Below are 13,899 nucleotides of genomic sequence, written 5' to 3'. Positions count from 1 at the left end.
TTAAACACCACTGAAGCAGCATGATATGGACAGGGCAGCAGAAAAAGCTGTTTTTCTAGTTCAGCTTGGAGCAAAAGCTGGCAAAACAGATCTTGAAGTAGAAGCCCTGTGCATACAGAAGCTGAAAGAAAAGCTTTGCTTAACAGGTCCTCTAAGTCCCTCAGAAGTTTTTCTTGACCTTGGTCTTCTTTGTGGCATTACAGTATGCTTTAATTCTGAATTTATTACACAAAGTAGATGAGTGAAACTCTATCAATTTACACATGCTGCAAAAGCTGACATCTGAAAGCCAGTTACTGGCTGTATTTCAAAAAGTAGTGATTTGAGGTTTCTTTCTTCCCCCCCCCTCTTTTTTTTTTAACATGGCTTTGAAGTGCACTTTCCAAGAAATACATTTATAATGTATCATTTTGCAAACCTCTACATAACCATTGACCAAGTAGGGACAAAAAGAAAGTATTTCACATATGATAATATATTTTGCCTTGAGTAGAATTTTATTTATCAGATCATGAAGAGAAAATGTCTTGCTAAGCCAAGGATAACAGTAGCATGTGCTTGGCACAAAATTTCAGTCTGATCCTTGTTCTCTATGTATCTGAAATATATTAATTGAAATATTCAAGGCTGCAAGGTGTAACCTTCCCTACCCCTGCTGTATTAGGTTATTACAGGCTGCAGGTCACTACTAGAACTGCAGTTTCTCCTCCAGTCACCCTGGATCTCAGTAAAGTGGCAGCAAACTTTGTCTAGTTCTTGATGCTTTCCTGTTACTTTCCCACCCGTTTCAGCCTTCACCAGCAACATAAACTCATCACAAAGGATTACCTGCATGCAGCAATCCAAACCTTACTGAACCCAGGCATTTTTTATCAATGGTAGTTTAACAAAATGTTCACATTTCTAGATTTAACCTCATTTTAAATTAGGTTTTTATAGAAATATAAACACTTTACTGATACATGAAAGTCAAGAATAAGAATATGGAAGAAAGTATTTTTTTATGTCTGTCTATAAATGGTTTCTGCCACTAGAACTGAGAAATTTCTCTCATGGTATTTCTTGGAAGTGCAACATCAAGGTATTGAAATACTGAACTTGAAGTATCATAAGCACTAACACAAAACACACACTTAAATATCAAGTATTACTAAAAAAGATGACGACTAGAAATTAGTTTTAAGAAATTTAATTTTGATTTTGAATTTGTTTTTTTTTTTTATCAGTTTTTAATTTTGATCCAGAAGACTGCTTATCTTCTCTGTGTTTTACCAGATTTTCTCTTCCCAGTCAGCAGATGTCTTGGCTTCAAGTTAAATATGTGCCTGTCTGCCTCTCCTTTCCTGCCCAGGCGATTCATTTTCTTTTGAGCTTTCTTTGCCATGATCTTAACCTTCTTCACCATCTATTTAGAAACAAACAAAGATGCAGAGTAACTTCCTGAGTAACTCAGGTAACAAGCTTTACCTTTAAAAAACCCACTAAGCTGGATGGTTTTATCAAGGACATTAACACCAACTCTAGAGCAGCATCACTGTGACACTATCAAAGTGACACTAACCCTTCTTAGCAAAACTTTCCAGTACACTAACACAGGATCATGCTATCCCTGAATTCCTCACTTACTAAAGATAGAACCACAGTTTGCAGAATTTTTTCTTCAGACTTACATTTAGAGACAAGAATTAAAATGTACTTCTTTGGTCTATATTATTACATGTTATTTGTAAGAAGGAAGTAGAGAAACAGAGTCCAAATGAAAAGATGATCAAGCTGCAGGGAGACCAAACACAAACTCTGGACAAACATAACCAGCCTACTCTGAAGTCTCCCAGGAGCTGGTCTAGGTACAATCATGCTGGTTGAGCTGCCAAACAAGTAAATACAGGTAAATAACAAACCTTTTCATCCCGAAGGCCAGACACATCCCGTGGTGTGCGAGAGCAGCTGCGACTGCGCGACACCGACTTGGGCGTTTCAGACTCATCGCGTTTACGTTTCCTCGTGGTGCTGCGTGACCTCCTCACGTAATGTGCCTGAAATTGAAAACATCATTTAACCTTTAAAGTCAGAAACAATCAGCTCGCTTCTAATCAGAGTAATAGGAAAAACAGGAAGTGGATTGCTGTGATAAATTATATTGGCTATTCCACAGTAGCATCATTTAACCTTTAAAGTCAGAAACAACCAGCTCATTTCTAATCAGAGTAATAGGAAAAACAGGAAGTGGATTGCTGTGATAAATTATATTGGTTATTCCATAGTAACATAAAGACCTTGACAGTTGTTGGTCACTGCCTCTCTGTCCTACAGGAACACTCATATTTCAGTGAATATTAGCTTTTTTTCCTCCACAATTACTAAATGGCTTTTTTCTTTTGGTGGAGTAGACTCATAAGTAATCAATAAAAAGATACAAATTAATGGATAGCAATGCTTAAGCAATTTTGCAACAGCAAAATAGCAATGATGAAACCTACCCTGATTAATGTTCTGTGCACTGGGCATAGCCCTGAAGAATTTCAGACATGGAGACTGGTCATGTTATGTTATAGCATAAGTATTACATTCCTACATGGCTCCTACATCAACATGGCATGGCAGCTCTCAGAACCATAAATGCTTGCTTCAGATGTGCAATGTTGACAGTTTCCTAACTCGTTATTTAGCTAAAGACTTAGAGATCTCAAGATCCAGGGAGCTGTAATACTGCTGGATTTGCTGTAAAAAATGTTTTGGGGTTTTTAAATTTCTGTTAAAATAAAATGTCTCCTGAAGGCCAGTCTCTGATGAAGTACTTTATCTGCCTTACATTTAAAGATGCCAGCTGCCCTCAAAAACTTCAATTACAGCTCATGGAATTAATGAACTATAAAAAGATAGGCCTGATCTGTCACTATTACTATTTCTGACATAGTCGAGTCTCATCCAACAAAGCAGACTTGATAATTAAGAAGTATGCTTAGCTAAGCCTGTTCTTGAATCCTACACAAATTCCAAGGAAGCAGTGCACATGCATATATGATTTTTGATGTTAGTTTTCCAGCTTATACAATCTGTTTTGATCACATTACTCAAAAAATTCCAGTACCAGCCGCCTCATCTGTAATTCCTAATTCACCCTTAATAGACCCCACCTCTCTCTTGTGCCAATTATAATAAGCTTTTCAACCGTGCTCAAAGAAATCTAAGTCTCTTTTAGACAAATATTATGTTTAATTAGCAAAAACTTACATCATCCTTATTAGTCATGTCAAGTCCAAGATCAGTCATTTCTTTCTCTAACACCTTCCTCTGGACCTGTAAAAATACAGTTAAGAAAACATGTTTATTAAAAAAAAAATCCTTCCACCTGACTTTCTGTCTCAATAAAACACCACAAGTCCATTATATTCACTATATATTTCTGGCTTTATCATATCCACAAGCAGGTTATTGACATCCTACCTTCACATTTCATTTTTTACTATTTATTTTTTTTGCACCCATAAATTCTGATTCACAGGACTCCAATGGCCCAACATTTCCTAAAGATCATGTAAATTAGTTTGCCTTTTTTGGGGGAAGCTGACAAGGAGAAGCTGTTTGGTCAAAAATGTTTCCTTTTCTCCCAAAAGGCACACACTCTGGAGAAGGTAGGAGATCTTAGGGGCAAAAGCAGCTAGATTCATCTTCTCAGAATGTCTAGTTACCAGTTTATTACTTTGCAATTGTCCTGGACTGGTCAGAAGAGACTCTGCCATCAGAAAGAATGATACCTGGCTACTAAAAAGACACATCACCTTTTCCAGAACAAGTTTTACATGATTGTGATTTTCAGTAATTGTCTAATTCTTGTTATTCTTTGATTTTAAAGCAAACAGACAATATACAATGAAACAACCCAGTTAAACAAACTGAATCATATTATTAAAAACCTTTTCTGCAATATAAATGGAGTTTTACACAAGACTCACTTATGTGACACACACAAAAAAAAAAAAGGGTTACTATCCCTCCTCAGCTAAGCAGCAACCAGAACTCCTGGGAGAACAGAAGGAAGGGAGCAGCGAAGGGGCCAAGTATGAACAAAAGCCATCAGTTCCATTACCTGACAGTGATACATGCTTTTATGATGCTGTTACATAGCAGCAAGGTTTTTTTACAGAACATGTTCAACACTCACCTTTTTAGCTGTTCTAGGCATCCTTGGACCATGAACATCTTTTTCCTTTGACTGCAGGATTTTCAGTTTCTTCTTTTCTCGTATCTTCCTTGCCAGTTGTCTGATTTCCATCATTTCTTCATCTTCACTTTCTGGTTCACTGTCATATTCTCCAGCAGCTTCTCTCAGCTCTTCTTCTTTCTCCAATTCTTCCAGTTTCTTAGATTTTGAAGAGGTAAAATGGAGATCAGATCCTTGAATTAGGATCCTCAACATTACATTTGTACATGATCCTGGGCCATGACAGCACATAGGCCCTTCAAAGAAGGAACTACATTACCTGATAACCACACTAATGGGGCTGGTGACAGAGATTACTGTGAAACCATGAACACACTGCTGTGCAAACTAATGCAGACTCCACATTATCACTTGGCTAAATTTGTGTGGCTGCCCAAAGCTGCCCAGTGTGTGGAAGCAGCTGTACTGTCCTGTGAGCTGTGCTTGCTGTGCCATTTCTGGAAACAGACTCTGAAAAAACCCTTCTCTTCGGACATTCAACATGAGTCCAGAACACCAGCAATTCACAGGAACCCAGCTGCATAACTGGCAGGCTCCGTGGGCTGCACTCACCACTCCTCCTTAACAACCAGCAGGAAATCCAAACAGTGATTATTATTAAATAAAAATGTTACAAATTGAGCATTCAGTCCATTTCCTCCATAGACATAAATCTGATGGATGAACTTCATATTATTAAAAATACATTAAGTTTGATAGCTATATTCCTGTAGCTGTAGTCAAAGAACAAAGAAATATAACTTCTAGTGCAAACCTCATATTTTAGAATGGAACAGATGAGATCACCATCATTCTGACAAGCTGAAGCAATTTTCCATTCTTCTGAAATTCTGTCCTTTATCACTCAAAAACTAGTCTCTTTTCCCATGACAAGTGCAGACAATGCAAAACAAGAAGAGGTTCTCACAATACACGATTTGTTTTTAATCTATAAATAGTAACGGACTTTAAACAAATAAGAAAGAAAGAGGAAAGAAAAGTATAAAGCAATAAATGGAAAACTCACTCTCATTATATCAGGATCAATGTAGTCAAGTATGTTATGGCCTTCCCATATCTCTGGAATCTTATCATATTTCTCAGATGAATTCATTAAGTCCCAGTATTCTTAAAAATACAATAAAAGTTGATAAAGAGACAAAAATTAATTTAAAAGAATGTTTCATGACAAAAAACAACACTCAGACCACACACACAAAAGAAGTACCCTATCCCTAAGACTTTGGCAGCACCTCTGCTATATTCAGAAATATTTCTGATCTCCATCCTACTGCCAAAGATTGCTCAGTTATGGCATCACTCACTGCCCCAAGACACACCAGGCAACAAAAACCCAGCTGAAACACAATATATGCAGTTCTCTCTCATATTGATACTTTCTGAACAAAGAGAGCATCAAAAATTAATGAACTACAATACAGAATGGAAAGAAAAAAAATCACTTGAATCATCAGACCAGCTGTTTCATGTCTGTGACTCCAAAATAGGAAACAACTGAGTAACATCACAAAACACATAACTAAAGATCACCAGTTCTGGAACAGAAGGATAGTATGCAATGAAATGGTGACACTGGCAATTAGTTGAAAGGAGTCAGGTTTAGGTACTCCCCCTTAAGGCTGAAATAGCCACACATTACTGTTTAGTAATAATAATGGTCATACCAATTCTTATTTAATACTTACTCTGCAGATCCAAAATATAATCATCTCCCATTTCAAGTTCAATATCTCTCTCCTGCAAAGACATACATGGCTTTAGATACCATCTAATTTAGAAGCTATGGACTAACACAGCAAATTTAAAATCCAGCTGCTGATTTCCTGATTTAGAGATGCCACTTACCAACTTCCTCTTGGGAGTGTCTACTTCCATGCGTTTCTTACGAGCTACTACTCCTTCAGGTATAAAAGGCAGTCGCTCCTGGAATAAATCCACCCCAATAAAAAAAGGAAAAGTTCACATCAATTTTTTTACACTGCTATAAATCACCAGCTGCACTGTAATGTATTTCTGAAGAATACAAAATCCCAAGCTCCCACCAGGAAAGGCACTTACAGATAATAAATTAGAAAACTTCAGCATTTGAATCTGTTTGCAGATTAACAATGACAGAATTCTTATCCTACTTAAGAAGTACTGGGAAATACACTAAACAGTGCACACATGTAGCCTACCTTGTTATCTCTTTTGTTTGGCATGGCCAAGTGTAATCTATTCAGTACTTCATTCACTTTGTTTCCTCTCATTTTAGTATCAACACGATGGGCCAACAGTCTGTCACAGGCCTGAAAGTGCACATGGCAAGGTAAGGTAAGGAACAAAGCCTTTCAGATGTTTAAATAACACTGCAGGCATGCATTCCCAAGTATCTGGCTTCATATCTTATTCTCTTTTTGTCTTATACTTCTAACGCTCAAGAAAGCATCAAATTATTTTATGTTAAAAGCATCACAGGAAGATGCATGTGCAGATATGTATTTTTTTAACAGGACTCAGAAAAAAATCACAATTTAAAGAAAAACTTATTATTACATTATTTTCCATTTTCACCCAAGCTCACTGCGGTGCAACAGGGAAAACATTATTAAAGTTTGTCACTATAATGCAGTCTAACTGAGTTTAAACTCATACAAGTGAAGCAAGATGTTAGCTGTTCATTTGGGATGAAACTAAGAGAATGCACCTACCTCTGTTTTAACTTGGATTACACCTTCTTCAGTTAGCGTACTTGTCTCTATTACAGAAAATCCTTCTGTTTCAAAAGCTTCAAATATTTTCTAAAATGGAAAAATTTACCCAAATAATGACCTCCTGTGATTTCTTAATATACCACAATACATTAACACCAGAAATTTTAATCCAATATCAATACATACAATGCGTTACTATTTTATTAGAAGGTGTTTTGAAAAAGATGATGGAAAGTTTACAATTACAGTTCTATTTAATCTCTTTCTTATTTTATAAGCAAATAACTACTTTTTAAAAGGCACCTATAAATGACCCATAAGGGAAAAAGAAAAAAAGAGTGAGAGAAACACAAATTCTATGTTTTTTAGCCTGTAGATACAATTGAATTAAGCCTGCAGGACTTTTTATTGCAACTGTTCAGGAAGACCTCTTGAGTCTAGTGCTCACTGTGCCTAACTGTCACTGAAAGGATTATCAAGTAAATAATGTCTAACTTCCAATTAAAGCAGTAATTGAAAGTTCTCACACCATCAGAGATTTCTGAAACCATTAAGAACCTGCTTTCTGGCATTCACAATATTCAGGCAAGGACTACATTAGACAGTACTAAAGAAAGACGGGGTCGAGACCTGCAAAGCCACCTTCCACTGCACTATTAGAGCAGTTCAATAAAGAAATGATCATGTAAAATATTTTGCCCAATAAAAATTATAACCATCCACAATGCACACACATTTCTGTAAACATCAGAAGACAAAGAGGTGAGAGAATTATCCTAACCTGACTCTCTTCAGGAAGTTCTGAAATCCTCTTCACATCACATTTGTTTGCAACAATTATAAGTGGCTGATAAAAAGGCAAAAAAAAAAAATCTTAATTCAAGCTACCATGTTATAAATCTGTGGGGTTTGTTAATAATGTGAAAGAAACTCACCTTGTTAGCAAACAATGGCTTAATATTTCTGAAGAGCTCCACCTGCTCCTCCAGGCTATGCCCACACTGCTCAGACACATCCATCACGTAGAGCACAGCAGCACGCAGATGAGCCAGGGCAGTGATAGCCTGCATCTCAATGGTGTTCCTGTCCTCCAGGGGGTGATCCAAAATACCAGGAGTGTCTACTACCTAAAATTAACATCATTAAACCAGGTGTTACTGATCAGCTATTGCAGAACACGTGTTTGATTGTTCAATCAATATTGTCTTTTTTAAGATGGCAGCAGTTTTTCCTTTCAGTCACAAATAGAACTGTGAGCTCTGCCAAACTGAGAATGTGAAAATGTAGAAATGGAAGAAGAATGAGGTTTCATAACCAACACCCCAAGTATTGCAGAGGAAGGGAAAATGCTGTCCTTACCTGGCCCAGAATTTGAGAGTGATAAAAAGTGATCTGGCTTTAGTCAATAATTCCATTTCCCATCTTCCCTCCAATCGAAAACACACCCATGCATGTACATTTTTGGAACAGGTTTTGACTGCTGCTTTCACACTGCACCTTGCACAGCAGCTGTCACACACAGACTGTCTCATCAAGAAACAAAAATGCAGCTGCCATGGCAAAAACGCAAATCAGGCTATAACCAGCTCACTCTTTCAAGAAACTGCAAAATAGTAACAGTTCTTACCTGCCAACGTAGATACTTATAATCCATATGTCCCACAAAGAGAGATTTCGTGGTAAAGGCATAAGGCTGCACTTCTACATCTGCTCTTGTAACCTTAAAACAAGATTTAGTCACACATATTTATTTAAAATTTCCTGAAGTTGAAAGTAGTATATCCTAAACTATAATACACTTCCTTTGCTACAGGGAAAAAAAAAAAAAGCTAAAAACTGGTTATTCTAGCTTCTCGGCAAGTATCTATCAGAAAATATGCTAATGGGATGCTATTTTGGAGAAGGATTTTTAAGAGTGAAATCTATCAACACTTTCCATTTATACCTTCAGGAATTTCATTCAACCTCTACTCACACATTTGAACTTGCTACTACTCACATCAGACACAGCCACAACTAAATCAAATTGTTCAGAAGTTACCTTATTTTAATTAAATTGTATCTCAATATTTTCTATGGAAAAACCACTCACATACCTTATTTATAAAGCTGGATTTCCCAACATTTGGGTAGCCACACAGCAGAAGAGTTCGTGTATTGGGATCAATGGTTGGCAAACGAGACAAATGCTGTCGTACTGAAATGTTAAAAAGATTTTTTAAGTATCCCTGATTTAAGTTTTACTGAGATGGAATAACTATACATATGCTGAATTGTTTAACTAAAAATCAGTAACATTTCTGATATAATAATTCATGAAAGTATGTAATAGTTTGAAGACTCCACAAGTACCTACATACAACAAAAATAAAATTTAAGAAATATTTAAGAAATGAAGACCAGCTAGTCTTACAGCTAGAATGACTCCACCAAATCAGGCAACGTAACCTGAAGGACTAATAAGTCTGAAGTAAGGAGTAATGTCTGCAAAATCTTTAGCAACGTTTTTCACATATATGTTAGTGAAAAGAATGGTAAGTAAAAGCATGCCTGTGACTTTTAAACAAAGAAAAAAGTTTTATCACTGTTAGTAATACCATAAGGCTTAATAAATATTCAAACAGAAAACTATTTTGTTGAAAAATAAACACTAAGTATTTGGGGATTTTAAAACTGTTCCTGTGTTTCCTGGATCTGTAACCTGTACTAAACACAATCTTCTGCTACTAAGTGTAATAAACTTTATATCCAATGCATTTTTTAGCCCATATGTAACATCAACCTTGCTCCAAATACTCCAGGCTCTGTTTCTGTCTCTTGATGATGGTGCACATGCGTCCCAGGGCCGCCCGTTTGAGCTGCTTGCAGCGGTACAGAGAGTCGCCGTACTTCATCAGCCGCACGTAGTCCTTGGCCACACTGCGGGCACAGGAAAGCAGAATTCAGCCAACAATCCACCAGGCACGTGCAAAACCAGAGAAATCAACGCCCCTTACTTGTCAATCAGATTCTTGGCAATGTTGATCTGCCCCAAAGCCAACTTGTAGTGATCTTTGTCATACAGAACATTCATCAGGTCCGCGTAAAAAGGATGAATATCCTAAAACAAATGCATGATGGTAAGTCTCATAGTTTCTTACTCTAAAATTACTGTTTCTTGCACATAAGTTCTTTTTTTATTTTGCTCCAGTACAGCAACACAAATGACACCAAAAGCCAAACAATTTTTATTACTATCTTATGTTAGAAAAATAATCTGCTTGGTCATTAAATGCATGAATCTTAATTCCTCTGAATTTCTTCTCCAAGCACATCTTTGACTTATTCAAACAGAGTTTCCATTTGATTTTCTGCTTTCTAAAATACTTCGTATTACAATTTTGAAGTCTCTTTTTTTTCCAAGTAAAAAACTGCAAGTAGCCAACAGAAACTGCCTCTGAAAGGAAATTCATATTATAGCAGAAATATAGCAATACCATAAATCCCTTTTCTTTTCTGAGTGCTGCATGAAATTCTATACAAGACTGGACAAAACGGGTTTTTTTAATGCTCAAATAAATCCTCAACTTTTCAAGGAAGTGGAATCTCCGGTACAAATCTTTTAAGTAGAGTATTTCGGCTACCTATGTATTTACCTGAAGAAATTTCACCATGTGATGTTAAAAAAAACACCGGAAGATATTTCTGGGAATTCTGGAGCAACACTCAATGGGTATGAAATTATCAAAAAAAACAATTTAATAGGTGAATAATTTCAGTCTGAACAGAAAACTGCCCATAAAAAAGTCCTACTGGGACATGGATACAGTTGCAGTTATTGAAGTTAATAATGTGTTTCTAACCCTACCCTTTATGGGGCCGAGGGCAACATTTATGTTGTCAAATTAACTCCTGAAGATGGAAAGCAATATGATATGTTATATTTCTTGGTATTTTCTCAGGAAGACTAAACATAAGTACAATTCCCGTATGCATACACACAGAAGAAACAAGCAGATACAATATACTTAAAACCCCTCACATTTTGTTTTAATTTAAAAGCAACTTCTGGCAAACCTATCTGATCAGCTAAAAGCTTGTAAAATCCAGCCTTTAACGACCATCCACCTCCACAACTTAAACTTCACTTCTTCACAGGAACATACTAATTTTGCAGTACAGGTTTTGCCTACTACTCACAGTAAGATCTACTTGAAATCAGCCAAATTGTCTACACAGAGAAATCAGCAAATGAGAAAACACTTACATCTAATTTCGGGAAATCTGTTAAGATCTGCGTGAGTCTGTCATGGTAATTTTGTTGAGTATATTTGACTTTTCGCATATAAAAATGTCGAATCCGATGGATTTGATAATGTTTATGAATGACAGTTGGGGTCTTTCGCTGAGTCTTTGACAATGTCAAATCTATGAAGTCCTGCAAGCGAGGAAACATGATTAATGATACAAAATGTCATGTTCTTGTAAAGGCAACAATTTTGTTTTGGTGGAGGAGGACGCTGACGAGTGAAGTGCATGCACAGTTTGACACGTATGTTTTAGGGCAGGCAGGAATAAGTAGTTTGCCCGTTCCCTGTCCAGCTTCTATTCCAATGGACCGCGGGCTGCCCCCGGCCCAGCCGCCCCAGCCAGACCGAGGCCTGCGGGGACCTCCCTTCACCCTGCTTAATTTAAAACCCCTTCCTCTGACTGGCAGAGGACTTTATTTTGAAGCAAGACGCTGCAATGAGTTTCGGTATGAGGCAGGTTTGGGAAACAAGAGGGATTTTTGTGAGGGACAGCGCAGTGTTAAGGATCCCTGCCCAAGATGCTGACAGGACCCCCCCGACACTGTACATGGTACGGGCCGCCGGCCGCAGCAGCACCAGCACGGGCGAGTCCACAGCTCCCGCGGGAGGGGGAGGAGGCGAAGGCCGACACCACGCCGGTACAGCGGAAGGGGCAGGAGGGCAGCGCGGGCCTCGGAAGCCGCCGAGCGGGAGGAACGGGAGGGACGGCCCGGTGCTGAGGGCACTGAGGGCAGAAGCAAGGGCCGAGGCAGGAACGGGGGAGAGCGGCCGTACCTTGGCAGACGGAACCACCGTGATCTTCTTGAAGTTGTAGAGCGCCATGGCCACCGCCAGCGCCGCGCCACGCGCCGGAAAGGGAGCGCGCCCGCGGCTCTCGCGAGAGATGCGCGCGTCCGGCCCGGCCCGGCCGGAACAGGGAGGGGGAGAAAGGGAGGGGAGGAGGAGAGGGATGGAGAGAGAGGGAAGGTGGAGGGTGGGCAGGCTCCTGGGGTTGGGTCCGGGTCTTGCCAGAGAAGCACCTGACCGCGGGCAGTGTTCTAGCGTCGCTTCCTGCTGTGATGATCCGGGGCAGACATGGCTTGAGCCCCGTAGGGCCGAGGAGGCACAATACACCCTCACCGTGGTGACCGATGAGTAAAGGCTGATGTCCATTAGCACGAAGGAGCTTAATACTAGAGAGAATAAGGATGGGGGAAGGGACCCCGGAAGCCTTACGGGGCCCGCGAGTGGCGACCTGCCCAGGCTGTCACAGCTGGCACTCAGTGCTGTGGCCCAGGAGAGGCACCCACCAGATGGATCTCCAGGAACAGCTCTGGATCACCCCGGGATACCTGGAAGAGTACCTGGGATTGTGCAAGAATCACGGAATCACAGAATCTGTTAGGTTGGAAAACACCTCTGAGGTCATTGAGTCAAACACCACCATGTCAACTAAATGCCACTTTGCCACGTCCTTAAGTCTTTCCTCAAATGCTTCCAGGGACAGTGACTCCACTGCCTCTCTGGGCAGCCTGTTCCAGTGTCTGATCATCCTTCATCTGAATAAATTCTTCTTAATGTCCAACCTAAACTGCCCCTGGCACAGATTGAGACTGTGTCCTGTTGTCCTGTCACTGGTTGCCTGGGATAAGAGGCTGAGCCCCCCCGGCTGCTCCCTCCTTTCAGGGAGTTGTAGAGAGCCATAAGGTCCCCCTGAGCCTCCTGTTCTCCAGGCCAAGCACCCCCAGCTCCCTCAGCTGCTCCTCATGGAACCTGTGCTGCAGATCCTGCTCCAGCTCCATAGCCTTTCTCTGGACACAATTCAGTACCTCAATGTCTTGAAAGATGGGATGTTTAGAGCAAGAATGAAAGCTGTGAAGACCAAGGGATTAATGTTGATAAGGGAGTTGAAAAGTGTGGGGAAATGGAGAGAAAAGGGGATAAAAGAGGCTGGCAGCACACCATGGTCAGTACAAATGTCTGCTCATACCCTGCACATCCTATCGCTACAGTCTGCCCTTTTAAACCAAACTCCATTCCTGACCATTTTCCAGATTGAGGGGGCTTTCTGTTCTGCTCCCGTGAGTGAGAAGCCAAGTGCCTGCCACAGGAAAAGAGGCAGAGATCCATGGTGGCCATGTTTCGGGGGTGCCAGGAACTGGAGGGATTGTGGTACATGCACACTGTGTGTCAGTGTACATGTACATGCATACACACATACTCAACAGGCTGAGAAACTTGGGGCTGTTCAGAGGAGGTTGTGTGGAAACCTCATAGGAAATTTCCACTGTCTGAAGGGGGCCTACAGCAAAGCCAGACAGGGACTGCTTGTGAGTGAGTGATAGGACAAGGAGTAATGGGTACAAACTGAAAAAAGAGGAAATTTAAGTTATATATTAGGAAGAAATTCCTCACAGTGAGGGCGATGAGACCCAGGACAGGTTGTCCAGAGAAGATGTGGCTGCCCCAGCCCTGGCAGTGTTCAAGGCTGGGTTGGATGGGTCTTTGAACAAGCTGGTCTGGTAGAAGGTGTCTCTGCCCATGGCAGGGGGTTGGAACGAGATGATCTTTGAGGTCTCTTCCAACCCAAACCACTCCAAACTCACTCCCAGTGACTGCAACTGGGAGAGCAGGGGCTCCAAGGGGCCAGAATGATCCAAGTGTCGAGGCTCTGTGTGGGTGGACACATGCACAGGAATATCTGGACTGGGTG

At 40.1% G+C, this 13,899-nt stretch overlaps 1 protein-coding gene across 1 annotated transcript; it reads right to left on the bottom strand.

Annotated features, from left to right (window-relative positions):
* Window positions 1-1,173: 1,173 nt before the first annotated feature.
* On the bottom strand, window positions 1,174-12,066 carry GTPBP4 (GTP binding protein 4). The gene is made up of 17 exons (XM_053944120.1): window positions 11,982-12,066; window positions 11,165-11,335; window positions 9,915-10,018; window positions 9,701-9,837; window positions 9,015-9,115; window positions 8,546-8,638; window positions 7,854-8,045; window positions 7,700-7,765; window positions 6,916-7,005; window positions 6,403-6,513; window positions 6,071-6,148; window positions 5,911-5,962; window positions 5,232-5,332; window positions 4,166-4,363; window positions 3,235-3,300; window positions 1,902-2,036; window positions 1,174-1,405 (listed from the first exon to the last, which is right to left on the bottom strand). The coding sequence occupies exons 1-17, from the start codon at window positions 12,027-12,029 to the stop codon at window positions 1,253-1,255; spliced, it is 1,896 nt and encodes a 631-aa protein (XP_053800095.1). The 5' UTR covers window positions 12,030-12,066; the 3' UTR covers window positions 1,174-1,252.
* Window positions 12,067-13,899: the final 1,833 nt, after the last annotated feature.

This window comes from Vidua chalybeata, chromosome 1, assembly GCF_026979565.1.
Source record: "Vidua chalybeata isolate OUT-0048 chromosome 1, bVidCha1 merged haplotype, whole genome shotgun sequence".
Taxonomy (NCBI): Eukaryota; Metazoa; Chordata; class Aves; order Passeriformes; family Viduidae; genus Vidua; species Vidua chalybeata.
The sequence above is the reverse complement of the archived record's forward strand: the minus strand, read 5'-3'. Positions and strand labels throughout refer to the sequence as shown.

Excerpts from the sequence above, each read along its gene's own strand:
- GTPBP4 (XM_053944120.1), bottom strand. The coding sequence starts at position 12,029 with ATGGCGCTCTACAACTTCAAGAAGATCACGGTGGTTCCGTCTGCCAAG. Across the intron at positions 11,336-11,981 it reads CGGTGGTTCCGTCTGCCAAG|GACTTCATAGATTTGACATT; the intron begins GTACGGCCGCTC and ends CCTCGCTTGCAG. Across the intron at positions 7,766-7,853 it reads AGCCATTGTTTGCTAACAAG|CCACTTATAATTGTTGCAAA; the intron begins GTGAGTTTCTTT and ends CCTTTTTATCAG.